Source organism: Pelecanus crispus, chromosome 15, assembly GCF_030463565.1.
Source record: "Pelecanus crispus isolate bPelCri1 chromosome 15, bPelCri1.pri, whole genome shotgun sequence".
Lineage (NCBI taxonomy): Eukaryota > Metazoa > Chordata > Aves > Pelecaniformes > Pelecanidae > Pelecanus > Pelecanus crispus.
The window spans coordinates 7,504,801-7,520,993 of record NC_134657.1 but is presented as its reverse complement, the minus strand read 5'-3'; the positions used below and the strand labels follow the sequence as shown (position 1 = coordinate 7,520,993).

General features: G+C 43.1%; 1 protein-coding gene across 1 annotated transcript; it reads left to right on the top strand.

Moving 5' to 3' along the window:
- The first annotated feature begins 70 nt into the window (after positions 1–70).
- On the top strand, positions 71–12,241 carry CCNL2 (cyclin L2). Its single transcript, XM_075721768.1, has 11 exons — positions 71–394; positions 1,392–1,466; positions 1,752–1,861; positions 2,141–2,261; positions 3,526–3,590; positions 6,454–6,553; positions 6,641–6,745; positions 6,983–7,124; positions 7,945–8,062; positions 8,147–8,239; positions 9,252–12,241. Exons 1-11 carry the CDS (start codon positions 71–73, stop codon positions 9,604–9,606), a joined length of 1,608 nt encoding a protein of 535 aa, XP_075577883.1. The 3' UTR covers positions 9,607–12,241.
- Positions 12,242–16,193: the final 3,952 nt, after the last annotated feature.

The following is a 16,193-nucleotide window of genomic DNA, read 5'->3' as shown; positions in this document are numbered from 1 at the left end:
TGGGGCAGAGGCGCCGCCCGGTGGGGAAGGAGAGCGGAGCCAGGCGAGGCGGCGGCATCACCACCACAAAATGGCGGCCGGGTCGGGCAGCGCGGCGGCTGTGATAGCGGTGGGAGGCAGCGGCCCGGCGGGGCCTCAGGCTGCTGGCGCTACGGCGGCGGGATCCGTCCCGACGGGGAGCGGTGCGCCGGTGCCGGGCCCTGGGGCGGTGCTGATCGGGGACCGCCTGTACTCGGGGGTGCTGATCACGCTGGAGAACTGCCTGCTGCCCGAGCACACGCTGCGCTTCACCCCGTCCATGAGCAGCGGCCTCGACCCCGACACCGAGACCGAGCTGCGCGTCACCGGCTGCGAGCTCATCCAAGCGGCCGGCATCCTGCTTCGTCTCCCGCAGGTGAGGCTGGGCCGCGGCCTGGCCGGTCGGGGTGGGGAGGCCTCTCGCCGGCGGCCGGGGAAGAGGCCGCGGTGGGGCGGGCCGGGCCGGGCCTGGGTTCGGGCGTCTTTGCACCCTGGCAGGGCAGAGCTTTGTTCGCTAGGCCTCGGCCCGCTGGCGCCGGCGGAGCCGCCCCTCGATCGCTAGGCCGCCATCCGCAGTTACAGGGTGCGGGGATCGGGGGGGGGGGGCTGAGGAGCTGCCCCTTTTGGCTGGGGTTTTGGGACGCCAGAGCCGCTGGGCCTCCCCGCGGGGCCTGCGGCCTTCCCCGCCCGGCTGGGAGCAGGAAGCGGGTGATGTAACCGCCTTCCTGCGCCGCCCCCGCCGCCTCCCCGGGCCGGCCGGGCAGGGCGGGGGCTCCCGCAGCGCTTTTATTTTTTTTTTTTTTTTAAAGATCGGGGCTTGCGGAAAGGAGGACTTTTTAGACCCCTTTGAATTGTAGTGCCCTCAGAAAGGTTTTGTTTCCTGGCGAACTCCAATCGCAAACAGTCTCGTTGAGTAAAACTTCCCAGGCATCTTCTCGCTCCCGAGTCTCAGCTGCTCAAATTGTGTTGAATATATGCAAATCATAATATGATTAGATTCCCCCACGCCGAAAAAGGAGAGTTTTTCTGGCGTACTGTCATAACTTTCGGTTTTATTGGGTTCTAGTGTTTGGGTTGGGTTTGTAAATATTTTCTTATTTCATTTGGAGTATGTTTTCATACTTCATTTAAAAAGTTTGCGATTTAACGTATGTATTTGACTTATAGACAGTGTTTGTGATGTTGATAACATTTGGGGCACCTTAATTTGTAATGGTGCTAGTTTTCTTTAGATACCGCTGAACTTACTCCCATACTTAAATATAGCTTAGCTAGTCTTCTGGGTCTTAAATCTGTTGGAATCATTCTAGGTAATTTATTTTTGGAACTGGTAGTTGCTTTGTTAATACCTGTTGTGGTTACTTCCTTTTTAGGTGGCTATGGCTACAGGACAGGTGCTATTTCAACGTTTTTTTTATACCAAGTCTTTTGTGAAGCATTCCATGGAGGTAAGAAAAGATTAAAAGATGTATATGGCTACAAATGTGACTTAATCTTTGATCTGTTTTCGCAAGTTGTCAATTTAGGTGTGATCAGAGTGTTGGTAACTAGCCTGTAGGTTTTACTAACTGAACAACATGATTTTACAAAGCTACGTAGTACTGATTTTGTCAAATTTTTAGCATTTCCTTGTTTTACCACCATTTTCTCTTGTTATCCCTCCTTAAGCTGTTGGAGGCGATCAGTTCCTGATTTGAGCAAAACATCAGTATCTTGCAATACTTATATTTCAGCATGTGTCAATGGCCTGTGTTCATCTGGCATCCAAAATTGAAGAAGCACCAAGACGCATAAGGGATGTAATTAACGTGTTCCATCGGCTTAGACATCTACGGGAAAAAAAGTAAGCTTAGACTTTGAGATTATCTGAAGTATTTATGTTGTATTTGAATTATTAAACTTCGTGGGCCCGTGATAGTATCGTTGCCTGTTTCATAAATCAGGGAACATCTTGAAGAGATCTCATGAAGGAGAAAAGTGAGTTGACACATTTTATTAAGTAAATATTTTTGGTGTTACAAATAGTGATGTCTCTTATGTTTACAAGAACACAATTAAACCTGTATATGAGTACTCTTTAGAGTTAAGATTATCTTCCTCAGAATTTGAAATTCTCTTGCAGAAAACCTGTGCCTCTAATACTGGATCAAGAATATGTGAACTTGAAGAATCAAATTATTAAGGCAGAAAGAAGAGTGTTAAAGGAGTTGGGATTTTGTGTTCATGTAAAGCACCCTCATAAGGTTTGTACTGTATAAGTTACCTTTATAATCAGTGTTTCATATGTGATAAATGCTTTGAGTAGACTGCTAAACTGTGTGGAAGCTGTATGGTTTGTACATGATAAAGCTAGTTAATTCAGTAAAGCTGGCTTATCACCCCAAAGTCTTCTTTCTCATTCAAGAGAGTCTTACTAGTTGGTCTTGTGTCATTGCTGAATGACAAGTGGAGGTGGATGCAGATGCTAAGTATTCCGTGAAGTCAAATTATATAAGTAGGTAGCTTTTGGTGTTAGAAAACGTCAACTAAACATAGATTCTTAAGCAGAAAGGGATTTGGAGACCTAGGGTTGTGATATCCTATTATCAGAAGCACTGTGTGTCATGATCACTCTTTGTGGAAATGTGCTGAGGTTATTAAACCTGTATAAGCTCGTTAGCAGTGTTTCTTATTTTCTGAAAAGTACACTTGGGTGCGAGGGGCTTGACTAGAAATGAGACGGTTATCAATGTTTAAGTATCACTTGTCAGACTAGGATGCTACTTGGAGGATGTAACTACTGCAGACGTTTAAGTTGGTGCTTTAGTACCATCAGCATTATGCCTTAAGTAGCCAAGTGTGGTAAAAGAATCTCCTACTTTTGTGCCAGCAGAACTTGGGATCTTGCTCTTTCTTCCTCTAAAAACTACTGCTGTCTTAAGGTCTTTTTAAGCATACTTGACTTCCAGAATTCACTCATGTTATCAGTACGCCAGAGGACAATTGTACTTGTTTGTTAATTGGTATGAATTTTTGCTATTACTCTTTTTATCTGCATCCTTGTTTTCCTTTCGAACGTAAGAAAAAAAACCTAGAACTGAATAAACCAGTGACACACAACATGTTAGATCTGTTCTTTGCAAATACTGTTATACTTCTGTTACTGCTTATTGCAGCTAGCAATATTTTCTCCCAAGTTACAGCTAAAAAGGAATCGTGAATTGTATAGGAGAACATACCTAGCTTGAAAACAGTTGAAGACAAGACATCTAGATGAATAGCATGATGACTGAGCTCAGAAGACGGAGAGCTAGGAAGGTCAGATCTGGTTGAGTGTCAACTCATGCATACTTTTGCATTGGAGAGCAGAAGCTGTGTGGGTAATCACTGGGGATGTTGCAATCGCTCTCTCATGTGGAGTGTTTTAGGACTTGAAAGAGAATAACAGATGCCTCATGGATGTCCCTCTGAAATAAGTAGGTGGCTCTCGAGATTCTTGTTAATAACTCAATAACCCATATCTTCCAGATAATCGTTATGTACCTTCAGGTATTAGAATGTGAACGTAACCAACACCTGGTCCAGACTTCATGGTAAGTTGATTTTCTTTGTTTTAAGAGACCAGCAGGGGCAGTAGCAGAAATATGTCACTTGAGGCACTCTGGGCAGCATTGCTCAGAAATGATTGTGGGCCATACCAGACAGCTCCAGTGTTTCTTGGCGTGCCCCACACTACTACCCAAATGTTGATCGGCCTCTTAAGTTAGAGGCACTGTTTTAATGGTAAGGTAGCTTTGCACCCTGACTTTTCACTTCCCTCCTCTCTGCTTTCACTTTTCAGCTGAAGGGAAAATGTTGAGTGGGTTATAGGGTTTTCTTGGTTTTTGTTCTTTGGGGAAAATTATGTGCAGTTAAAGTCTGTTACCAGTGCTGGGAAATGGCTTTTCCCGGGGCTTGAGGTTGATCACAGGTGTATCAAAAACTCAGCACAGATAAATTTCTTTTATCTATATGGATAATGCAAGATGTCAGCTTCTAAGACTGGATAAACTCAATGTTTTCATGTTTGCCAAGAAATGTTCTCTGCCTTGTCACTCTCATTACAGTAAAGATTTGCTTGGGGATGGGAAGCTTATGTAAAATTCCAGGTCTTAAACTTAACAAATAGATAACGCTTTTAAAGAATAATGCTTTTTAACAATACTGTGGTTTAAAAACCTTTAGTGAATCCAAAGATCATATTTCTGCTGACTGAACTGTCTGGTACTGTGACCCATGTGTAGAGAACCAGTTTTGACTTTTCTTTTCTGTACTCTTTTAATCAAAGGGTAGCCTCTGAGGGTAAGTGACTAAGACTTCTCCTCTGCTGCCCAAGCGCTATGGTGCAGGGATAGCTGCCGTCTTCAGTCAAACCAAAGCAGGCTCTACAAAGAGAAGGCTGACTCTAGACAGGTGGTATATACGTGATAGTATAGTAACTGGCCAACTGCTTCTTGTGCTTATACTTTTTGACTTTTATTTTTATTGTGCATTTTGACTGTTGTATATTTTATAACCTGATTGTTGAAGTTCTGAAATATTTTTCTTTTTATGTTACATTTCTATAACTGTTAAAATGATGTATTCTTAAATGATAAAGCAAATTAAGGTGGGATTTAAGTCTTAAAGGGATGAATTAACACAACAAAAACTGAAGTCTAGTTCCATTTGTAAACTATTAGAAAATGTTTGAGTAGATGTGTGAAGCTTGGAGCCAAATGTAGTACTTGGGACTTAGAGAAAATTCTCACCACGAGATTTCCCAGTACCATTGCATGAAGTATTCAAACGTGAGTTACAGACTCCTCATTACCAGTTTTCTACTTGTTACGAATGGAGAGGTAGGTGAGGAGGAGGGGCGAAATTACCCCAATTGAGAAATGGTTCACATGTTTAAAATAACATATTTGTGTACTGATGCTTGTTGCTTCCAGTACCTGAAAACTGGTGGATATCCAGTACAATTGGTCTTTGAAGTGTGCATTTTTACAGCATTACCTTTTTCTTAAAATATTGTGACAAGGATTCATTTCCTCATGTGTCTGATTCTGAGCCCACAGGGGAAAATATGCAGAGGCCAAAGTTGGAAGTAGGCATGTTTTTCAGCTTGGCAAATTACAAAAAGGCTGTATGACTTCCAGATGTCTGAAGTACCACTTTTCTTTATTGCTTCTTTTGCCAAAAGGTTTGTGTTCTCTTTGTAGTGGGACAAGAAAAAGTAGGGTTTGAAGTTGCTTTCTCCCAGAGAGATGACCTGACGTTTAGCATTGCTTCTGTGGGGTAGCATTTGCTCTTCATATAAACAAGAATGTAAGACAACTGGGGAAGGTGGGAGTTTGATGCTTTTGGGATTCATGTTCCTTTTGTCTGTCCTGTGTAAACTGGTTACAAGTGTTTGGACTGTGGTCTCTGGTTTGGATGTCTTGGGGTTTAGTGAATCCTTGTATACTGGGTACCCACATGGTTAATTACTACTTTCAGAAAGTGTATTATTTTGAGGACTTCCTGTTGTGTCTGGTTTTAGCTTTTCCCCATCTGATGCTTTGCTTGACATATGTGCTCAAAAATCTAGATCTTTTTAAGCACATCAGCTGACAGGTTCAGAGGAAGTTACTTTGTGTATTTAAGATTTAGAAGAATAATGCTTAAGTGTACTGACTGGAATATATGCAATATTTTACAGTTTTCTCATTCTGTGAATATTCATTTTAAGCAACCTTACTGAAATGGGACAATTTGGAAACCGTATTTCATGTGCCAAAGAGGAGATCTGCTGAATACTGAGTACTCTCCTGAATTGATGTTCCCAAACACCCTGATTTCTTCTATGGCTGCTTTTTGTGGGAAAAAGAATTCAGTTCTGGATGGAAAATCATGATTCTGAAGGAAAAGGGACCCCCTAAATCTCCAGTGGGAGTTGGCGCATGCTGAAGTGGACTGCATTTTCATGGGAGAACGACGACAGGAGCTGCAGCTTTCAGCAAACCATCTGGTTTCAGCCCTATTGCAGAGAAACATGTGAACCTAAAAATTTATAACTCAGTACTTCAGATCGTATTGTGTGTTTTCTCGATGAAAATAACTTGTCTATTGCATGAGAGCAGGCCAGTAGAGATCCAGAAGGAAAAGTGAAGTTAAAATTGGTTCTCTTTTCACAAGTGAATTTTCAGCAGCCAGTCAGTCAAATTTAATTTCTGTCACACATCTCTCCCCTTGAGGGATTTTTTTTTAAATTTTTTGTTTGGTTGTTTTTTTAGTAAAATCATTCAACTTTTCTTTAGATTTACAGGAGTATAATGTTAGCTCTAGTAACTGAATGCAGAAGGAAATAGTCCTTGTAAAAATAAAAAAAAAAAACCAGCAAGCATCAAACAACTTTGCAGTGCCATGCAACTTTGGTGATCTCCTGTCTTTCAGGAATTACATGAATGATAGCCTGAGAACAGATGTCTTTGTAAGATTCCAGCCAGAAAGCATTGCGTGTGCATGTATTTACCTTGCAGCTAGGACACTGGAGGTAAGCATGCAGTTACATTTAATTTCAAGTTTGTTAGGTCTTTTTAATAGAAGCAGAAAACTGAGCATGTCTTCTCCTCCCTTTCAGATTCCACTTCCTAATCGTCCACACTGGTTTTTACTCTTTGGAGCAACAGAGGAAGAAATTCAAGAAATCTGCTTAAAAATTTTGCAACTCTATACTCGGAAAAAGGTTTGCTTCTTTTTCATATTGTGAGCTTTCATTAAAGGCTGCTGCTTAGAACATGAGCTGGAAAACCTCATCCCATTTGAAAATAGCTGCAAGCCTAGTACATGAAGTGGAACAGGGTAGTAGTCGCAGTGTCTGGGTCTCTTTAGGTTTTTTGGGTTCCCAGCTGCCCCTGTAAGTGAGTAAGCAGAGAGTCTAGTTTATGATGTTTTGTCATAAGTGGTGGTCCTGTGTTCACAGGTTGATTTATCTGATCTGGAAAGTAAAGTAGAAAAGAAGAAATTAGCTATCGAAGAGGCAAAAGCACAAGCTAAAGGTCTAGTCCCTGAGGGAGCCCCAAGTTTGGATACCACATCAGGATTTTCCCCTATCCCAAAAAATGGTAAGTTGTGGATAACTTGTTTTTAATAACTTTCTCATCTTAAATGTGTATTTACCCTTTTCAGACGCGTGTACAGTGTGGCTTGTTGGTTTGGTTTGGGTTTTTGTTTGGTTGGTTGTTCTTTTTAAGCTGGCTTACAGCAACTGTTCAAATGGCAGAGTGAATAGCATTGTAACTTTGTAATTTCTTGAAACAGATAAAGGCTAAAATCAAATTAGTGTAAAATTAAGGCTAGTTTAAACTTACATAATACAGGGACTTGCTTTTATGTGGTTTTGCAATAAACTTGAACGAATACTTACAAGTGGCCTGTTATGCTAAAGCAATATTAAAGCATATAGGTATGATAAGGAACTCTGGCAGGAGTAGTATTTTTGGGTGATGGGTGGGGAATGTTTTCCTGTATGCTTGGTCTGAAGTTTCCAGTCTGGTGCCTAGAAGATAACGTTACCGTCTTCCTCCTCAGTTTACCTTTAAGAAGATACTGAATAATTGGCAAGAAAAGGAAGTTGCTGTTCTGCCTTCTTGAAGTGGCTTTGAAAGCGATGTGTACTATTGCAGTTAACTCCCTGGTGCTACTTCAATATTTTGGCACAAATGTTTCAGATTAACTTCTGCCTTCGGTGAACTGCTTCAGATCTACTTCTTGTGGGTGGTTGTGTGTGCGTGTGTGCACGCGTGTGTGCGCATATATGCAAACTACGTGTGTACAGTACTGATTATTACAAAGATGATGAAACGGGGCAAGGGGAGGCTTCAGTCCTTCTTTCAGTCGCTACCCATACTTTCAAAATAAGGTAACAAAGACTTGTTTTTCTAGAGTCTCCAAAAGAGGTTAAAGGAAATAAACCTTCACCGCTACCTGTTCAGGCAATGAAGAATGCTAAAAGGAAAGCAGAGGGGGCAAAAAGAATGAGTTCAAATAGCCCAGTAAATGGGTAAGGCTTTCAAAATGAAGCAGCTTATTTTTTTCCCCATTACTACTTTAAGCAAAGTAACTTCCTGTTTATTGTTTCTTGCAGTGTTCAGAAAGGAAGAGAAAGCAGAAGTCGAAGTGGAAGTAGGGATCAAAGTTATTCAAGATCTCCATCCAGATCCGCATCCCCTAAGCACAGGTATGTGCTATTGCAAAAGAAAGGCGTGCTGTAAGAAGCTCCCAGACTAAAATTTCACAGAGCAAGCTTTGGTAGTTTCGCAACAAGAGAGGCTGTGAAATACCATAGCAATATGTGCTGCTGGTTAAAGCTCCAGAAACATTATGGCTAAGAGTTGTACTGTCTTACCTCACGGGTTTGACCTTGATTTATGAAACACAAAATGATCCCGTTTTGTATGTAACTGAGAGTAGTAGAGATTCATGCCCCTCAGTCAATGCAAATTTGACTTCTTATTCAACAGTCTGTATCCCGTTGGGTTTAGGTGTGTACTGATTAATACAAAGCCATACTTTTATGTGTATGTGGAAAAGGCCAAAGCTAAAATCTGCTGATTAAAATTCTTCTTCAGATTTTAATTCAAAATTGCATTTTAGTAATTGTCTGAATTTAGTGAAACATCTTTAAAATCTGCTTGCTGTACTGCCTTTGACTTTCAAGTCCGGCATATAATCACGTTACCCATAGAGGGGTAATCAAAGAGACAGAAAGGAACACTGACTCCAAACTTTGGCATTTTGGTGGACGGTATTACTGCAACTGAAGCAGGAGAAGTAGTTGTACCTTCTGTCTTACTGTTGGCAGCACTTTGAATCTGGCAGTTACTCTTAGCTATTCGTGCTTGTTTTCTAAGTAGCGAAGGAAAAAAATCTAAAACTGAGACGTGACTACTATACTCCAAACAGGTTTGAGTTTCTAAAAATTAGTATTTTTACAGTAATCAGATGTGATCAAATCTGGGACACAAGATTACTGTTTATGGGATAGTGAACAACAAAATACAGAATCAAGCGCCTGGTCTCAAACTGCTTGCACACCTTGGCTCTATCAGTGGGAAGCATTTGTCTGTATGGTACTTGAAGTGTGTATGTATGTATTGCGACTACATCGAGGCACTAACAGTAATGCAGAGTAATTCTATTTAATATTGAGAAAATCATGTGCTTTTTCTCCTGTTTTTCTCTTTCCATAGGAAAAGTGAAAGTTACTCCACATCAAGCGGTTCCAAATCCCACAGCCGTTCTAGGAGCCGCAGTGACTCTCCCCCAAGACAGTTCAACCACAGTTCTGGCTACAAGGGTTCCAAGGTGAGAAGTTACAAGAAATCAAAAGACTACAAATACTCAACACACAAACCACGGAAATCACGCAGCAGGAGTTCGTCACGTTCCAGGAGCCGATCCCGGGAGCGCTCTGACCATTCGGGAAAGTACAAGAAGAAGAGTCACTACTATAGAAATCACAGGCATGAGCGTTCGCGCTCCTATGAGCGAGCAAGTCATCGCTATGAACGAGACCATCCTGGCCACAGTAGGCATAGGCGATGAATAAAGCAAAAAGTTCTTTCCTTTGGAATTTAAGCAGTGGCGCTTTTCCCCATTTGGCCTTTGCAGCGTAGGGTTAACCTGGCTTGTAAACCACCTAGCTTGAGTAACGTCTATTCTGCTGGCAATTCTGTACTTACTATCATGAGTCCAAAGGAAAGATACTAACAAGACAGGATGATGTGAAAGACTTAATGTGATAAATGTCTTGGTGACTGTTCTGCTGGAGCATCGCCTGGTAGCGCTGCAGAACTTGTCTCGGGATGCTCCTATGCCTGCTCTTTAGTAATTTGCAGCCCGTAGCGCGGTGGAGTGTTACTTGGGACTTCCAGTTCTGCGAGCCGGGCCTCCCTTGCTCGGTGCTTGGAATGCTGTGCTGAACAGTCCTTCCCTGTGGAACTAGAAGGCTCAAGACAGTTCGTAAAAACCATTGGAGTGGCTTGGTGCTAACAAAGCTGTCTTTTCATACTGACTCGATTACGTTGTACAAATGTAAGGTGACTTTTTTAGAACTGTTGCCTATATTAGGTTATATATGTGTATATATATTTTGCAGTGTTACAGTACAGTATGGGAATATGGCCTTACTAGCCTTTACACTTTATCCACAATGTAAATAAGCATTTGTTTAATACAGGTGGAAGATATATACAGAAAATTGAAAACTTGAATTCTATCAAAAGACTTGTGTAGAAAATTCTGATAAATGTGAAAGTATTTAGCTCTGTGTATTGAGAGTAGTATATTTTTATCTGTGCAATGCTGTGTGCAGGCCACCAGCTCATAAGACATTTCCTATATATACATTTTAAGTGGTTTGAAATTCTTTACTCAGGATCTTTGACACTCTGAAGAATTAGTAGTTTGTCAATCTGCATGCTTGTTGAAGAACAGAGCATTTAAAAAGGGAAAAAAAAAAAGATAGAAACCCCACAGCCCAGTAGTATCAGTTCTAGTGGTATATCTGAGCTGTTACTCTCATGCTCCCTAATTTCATTAAAGTATTTGATTTTCTATTAAATTTACTTGATAGTAGTTTCTTATGAGCTATACCACTGTGTCTACTCATAAAGAAATGGGGTGCTGAATGAAGAGATTATCAAATTGTAGTAGATTTAAGACTAGCCTAAGTTGTTACACCCTGAATTTAAGTATGGTAGATGTCACGCTGGGCCCATCCCAGAGGAGCAGAGTGGCGTGCTGTGTGAGGTAGGGTGCTGTTACCAGAGCCTTTCAAGCTCTGCGAGTAGATCTTACTAGAACCACTGCCTGCTGGTGAAAATTCCTCTGTCTGCTGAATTGGGAAACAAGATCCGTTAAGTTTTTTGTGGTCAGTCTTGTATGTGCCTCAGTGTGTCAGTGATTCTTCTAACGCTTCTTTTAAATCCAAACCAATCCCATGGTAATTTTCTTTATTTTCAATATGGAGGTAAGGCAGCTGAAAGGATTTGCAGTAGGCCTTCCTTTAGCCAACCTCTAGTCTGCCAGTTTTCTGAGGTAGAGGTTGCGTAGGGTTATTCTGTGTAATTACCAGTGGAGGTATTTGTGAACTTGACTAATCTTTGCTTGAACTAAGTGATGCTTTTGACCTCTGCAGCCCCCTGTGATGTTATGTTCCTTAGCAGGAGTTAGTACTTCACACAACAGTTACCTGTTCTAAATTCATCGTTACTGGATAGTTTCAGTGGGTGCCCCTGTTTCCTGTGCAGGGGGAAGGCTAGTTAGCTCCTGGTCGCCTTGCAGTAGCAGTAGTTGGTTTGTAGTTCTTTACTGGAGTTCTGATTACATTTCAGCTGAGAAAAGACAACTAATTGAGATAGGCAGCAGATACAGGGAAAGCTCCTTGGAGCTTCAGCAGAGCACTGCTATGGAATATAAGTTAATCTGTTCCTGAATCAGCAAACTGTCTGCCTTAACTTGACCTTTGCACACAGATGGAAACTAATTATTTCATACTCGGTGCTAAATAATTGAGTAGAAGTCAAAATACTACAGTAGCTCAGACATAATGTGATACAAAGAGTAACTTTGATCTATTCAAATATGAACAACCTGAAGTAACAATGTTCTCTAGAGAGTTCCCATTTTAAATCTAATTCCTACTACCTGGATATTACTTGGAGCAGGTCAACCTCAAATCTCTGTTTACTAATTCCAGTTCTAAAAGGTAATCAGTGTTTCCCTGTTTAATGACTTCATTCTGCTCCAGATGCTTCCAGAATTGCTTCTTGTCCAATTCCTGAGGTAAGCGACGTGGGGAGGCAGGTTTCACAGCTGCAGCCTCCTCCAGAAGGACTTTAAGAGGAATTAATTACCTTAATTCTCAGTTCTGATGGCTACAGACCTGGCCTTCCTCCAGCGCAAGCAGCATGGTCAAGGATAAAGGTATGACCCAGGCTGTGTACACGTTTCTGCACAAACATAATGCCACTTGGCAGAAAAATCAGCATCTGTGTTCCATGAACTACCGTGCTTATGTACAGTGCTGAATAGTCATCTACTTTCTAGTACATTTGTTAAAATCTGGAGAGAAAAAAACAAGGGAGAAAGTGTGTATATCTTTATGTTAAAGTGGTTTTGTTCCGAACCAGAAGGGATTGTATCGCAGGATTAAAAGATGTTGTGTTCTAGCAGAGAACAGTCTGTCTTCACCAGCAAAAAGCCCAACACGGATAGCTGCGCAGAATGTCTTGGCAGTGAGGTGGGTTTGGGAGAAGCAGCTTGAGCAGCTAGCGCAAGCGTAAGGTAGAGCGTGCAACATGGGGGCTGATTCCTTGGATGGCGGCAGGCGCACCTCTGCGTGCCTGTTCTCGCGCTCCGGTGGTATGGCACGCAGCCATAAGGGCAGGCGAATGTCGTATTGTTTTACTTTGCTCAGGAAGCCCGAGATTAAAGAGATATCGTGTATTTGGTGACTCTAGGGGAACTTAGAAGAAAGTAGTTTTTCAGCATTTACTGTGCTCAGCGCCAAGAACTGTAGTGTCTGTCCTATCTGTCATATTTCACTCTGAAAATAACTGGCTTGGCATTCCAAAGCAGCCATGCCAGAATTTCAATTTAAGCTCTTTGCAGTGGTCAGCTTAGCGAACCTTTGAATTAAATCCCTACTTCCTTGAAGTTGGGAATCTTGGGCATTATGTTAGTTTAGGCACCTCTCCGGTTGATGCCAAACGTAACATCCACCAATCTGCAAAAGTCTGGGATTTCTCTGACTTAAGATGTAGGTGGCAGATACCAGCTGAATTTCATGAACGGTAACGGCTCTGGTCCTCTTCACCTGTACGACAATGAACAAACCGCGCTATAGTTGATCTCTGGGAGATCACGGAGCCATGGTTCGTGAGAATCTTACTCCTTGACACATGGAAAAGAGGAGTGGGCTAGGTGCCAGTTCCGGGGGTGTGAAAACGTTGCAGAGGGGATGAACATCTGCGGTGGTTTTGATGTGAGCCGGCCCCAGGGAGCTGTTGAGACAACGCTGGGGGAAGTGCATGCTGCAAACCGGCAGTCCCATTAATGGAGCCGACGGGTTTTCTTCTCTTTTCTTGGCACGGGTTTGCATTTGTTCACTTAATCTCTTGTAAGCACCGTTCCTGTATTAGGTGTCAAGTGGATGTGATTGGGCCCAATATTGTAAAAGAGCCTGGGAAAAAAGAAATCAGCCCAGTCTTTGGAGAAAATGTTAAATATGGGGTCAAGTCACTCTGTTGTTCCTCCCTATGCTTACTGCCCTCTTACAACCCCGCCTTTTGTCTCTTCACATCTGATCGGCAGTTGCTTTTTCCAATGCTGCCTACAGAGCTGAAAGGAACAGGGCTGCTTTTTGTCATCTTGGAAAAACATCCTTCACCTCGGGGTCATCTGGCGGGGTAGCAACTGGAAACCGCTGGTGTCTGGGAGAGCTGCGGTGGTTCATGTGAAACGATGGGAAGAGACGGGCCCTACCCTGACCGTGACTTAGGAAATTGCCCTTCTGCCAGGCGGGCAGGCAGCCCTGCGCGTGAGCGCTTGGGGAACTCCTCGGCTCTTCGGTGAAGAGCTTGCTCTCTGAACCTGCTAGTTCTTTAATTTCTACTCGTTTTCCTAGTAAGCGGAGCTGAATATAGAATAAATGATGCGTAATCCTGCTCTGACACTTCGCTATTTACCGAAGGCTCAACTGCTCTTTTCTAGATACCAGTAGTGTTTGATCTAGTGCCCATTCCAGGAGGCTGGAGGGGTGCTGCAGGCCTGCATTGTGCCTATCCTTGGATCCAGACATGGCCTAAGTCCTTGTAGTCAGCAAATACGGCAACCTCTGACCTGACTCGTTCCTCCAGCTGCGCCCCGTGCGTAGTGGTTTCACTCTATTCATAGCACTGAGACCAGTCTTGAGCTCCCCCAGCTACCAGCACTTGTGACTCTATCGCAGACCATAGAGTATTTAGAACTTGTTTACAGCCGGTAGCCCTATTGAGTAAGAAATCGTGAGAGAATATAAGTTTTCATTTTAAGAAAACAGAAAAAAGATTCTAGTTCTCATGGTTACAAAGATTACAAAACGCAGAAATCTCTGTGTGTCAGGGTAAGCAAACAGGAGACGAGCTTAGGTTTACCTAAAAAAACCCCCACACTGCATTTTTTATGTACATGCATGCATATACAAGTCTCACCTCTTAAGGTGAGTTATGACTTCCGTTTTCTGAACACCTGAAGGCTGCAGCATGGCTCTCGCTTATCAGAACATCTCTCAGGTTGTGATCTCTCTGGCTGGTGTTCTCATGTAATTCCTTCTGCTTGGAGAGAGGTTATCTCACTGGCCAGGCTTTGAAGGGGCAGCGCTTACTGAAACCTCTGACTTGGAAGACGCTACGGTCTTGGCCAGGCTGTGGTTCTCTTTCATAGAATCATAGAATCGTTTAGGTTGGAAAAGACCTTTAAGATCATCCAGTCCAACCAGTAACCTACACTACCAAGTCCACACTAAACCAACCAAGGGTAGACTAGACTAAACCATGTCCCAAAGTGCCACGTCTGCCCGTTGTTTGAACACTTCTGGGGATGGGGACTCCACCACCTCTCTGGGCAGCCTGTTCCAATGCTTGACCACCCTTTCCGTGAAGAAATTTTTCCTAATTTCCAACCTAAACCTCCCCTGGCGCAGCTTGAGCCCATTTCCTCATTTGCTCAGATAAAGCTGCGTCCCGGCTCTGGCAACGCAGCCTGCTCCTCCTTCCTTCATGGAGATAATCCTCTGGGCTTCCCGGCTGGTGTTTCCTCAACAGCGGAGTCCGCAGCTGTAAAGCCAACGTGCAGGCGGACGGTCACGCCATCAGATCTGTATTTGCTCTGTATCAGCAGAGGGTCAGCCAACAAAGCTTTCCTTTTTCAGGTGAAAGCCTAGAGAATTATTTCCTCGGATGCGGAACAACATCTAGCTCAGTGTGTGCCAGGCGGGCGGTGACCGAGAGGGAAAGATCTTCCCCCACTGGGTGAGCCAAAGGTAGCAAGCCAGTGGTTGACACGATCAAAGAATAACTGAATGAACAACAAAGCTTGGAATTTTTGAGATCAGATGAGAAAAGCAGATTTCAATTCACTGTTAGACGTTTGGGAGGGAGGCTTTAATTGAGATTTACCATAAGCTTCAGTGCAGACCTTGCATCTGTGCAGAGCTGGTGATGAGCCTTTGCGCCTCTGGAAAATCTGTGGTGGGAAATGAGAGAGACGTTCAACTTCTGTCAGAAACTGCCCGCCTTCACTGCTGAGCTCACCGCGTCTGGGGTCTGGCCAGAAGTTTTGGAGTCAATTGCCACCTCAAGGCTGCTTAAGATCAGGTATGGCCAGGTGAAGCACCAAGGCTGATCATGGCTTTGGTTTGTAGCAGAGTCTTTTGTGCCCCTCTGTTTGTGAAGGGTGGCTGTTCTTTTCATGGTTGACTTTGCTCAAACTGAATTCTGCTGACCTGAAGCTGTGGATTAGTGATTCAGAGTCATTTAGTTAGAGGGAGTGTCTGTTTTAAACCTTATTTTGCTTGCTTTGCCCACAGACTATCGCTCTAATGATTTATAGTTCCACAAACGCTAGAAATACCCTGATACTCCAATATGTTCTTGGGTGGAAAAAGTGCCCCAAAAAAGTGACCTAAAAAAAAAAAAAAAAAGCCTGCGGCATGTCCTGCACAAAGACAGACCTAAGCCAAAGAGGAGCTGAATGAAAGGAGTTCACTTAAATACAGAAACTGCAAGTAGCAATTATTTAAGATCATTGCTTCATGCAAAATAAAAGGAATTTTCTCCGGTTGTCCTGCCAGGTAACTTCTCTCCAAGGGTTGCCAGGCAACCCTTGTTTTTATTGTCTTTAAATGTGAGTGAGAAATTACGAAGCAAAGCAATTCTACCTCTGGTGTATCCAACTCGACTTGGGTTGAGCCAAACAGCATAAAAATTTGCCTTATTAGACTGTGGTTAACAGCGTGCTGAAATCTGGACTTGACTTCGAGAGTTAGACAAAAGCAGGCCTGGAGGAACTCGCTTCTAGTCCGCAGAACGTGGTTACGAGCTGTGGCAAACAGAGCGGTAGGAGCTGGAAAGGAGATGATGAGGGCTGAG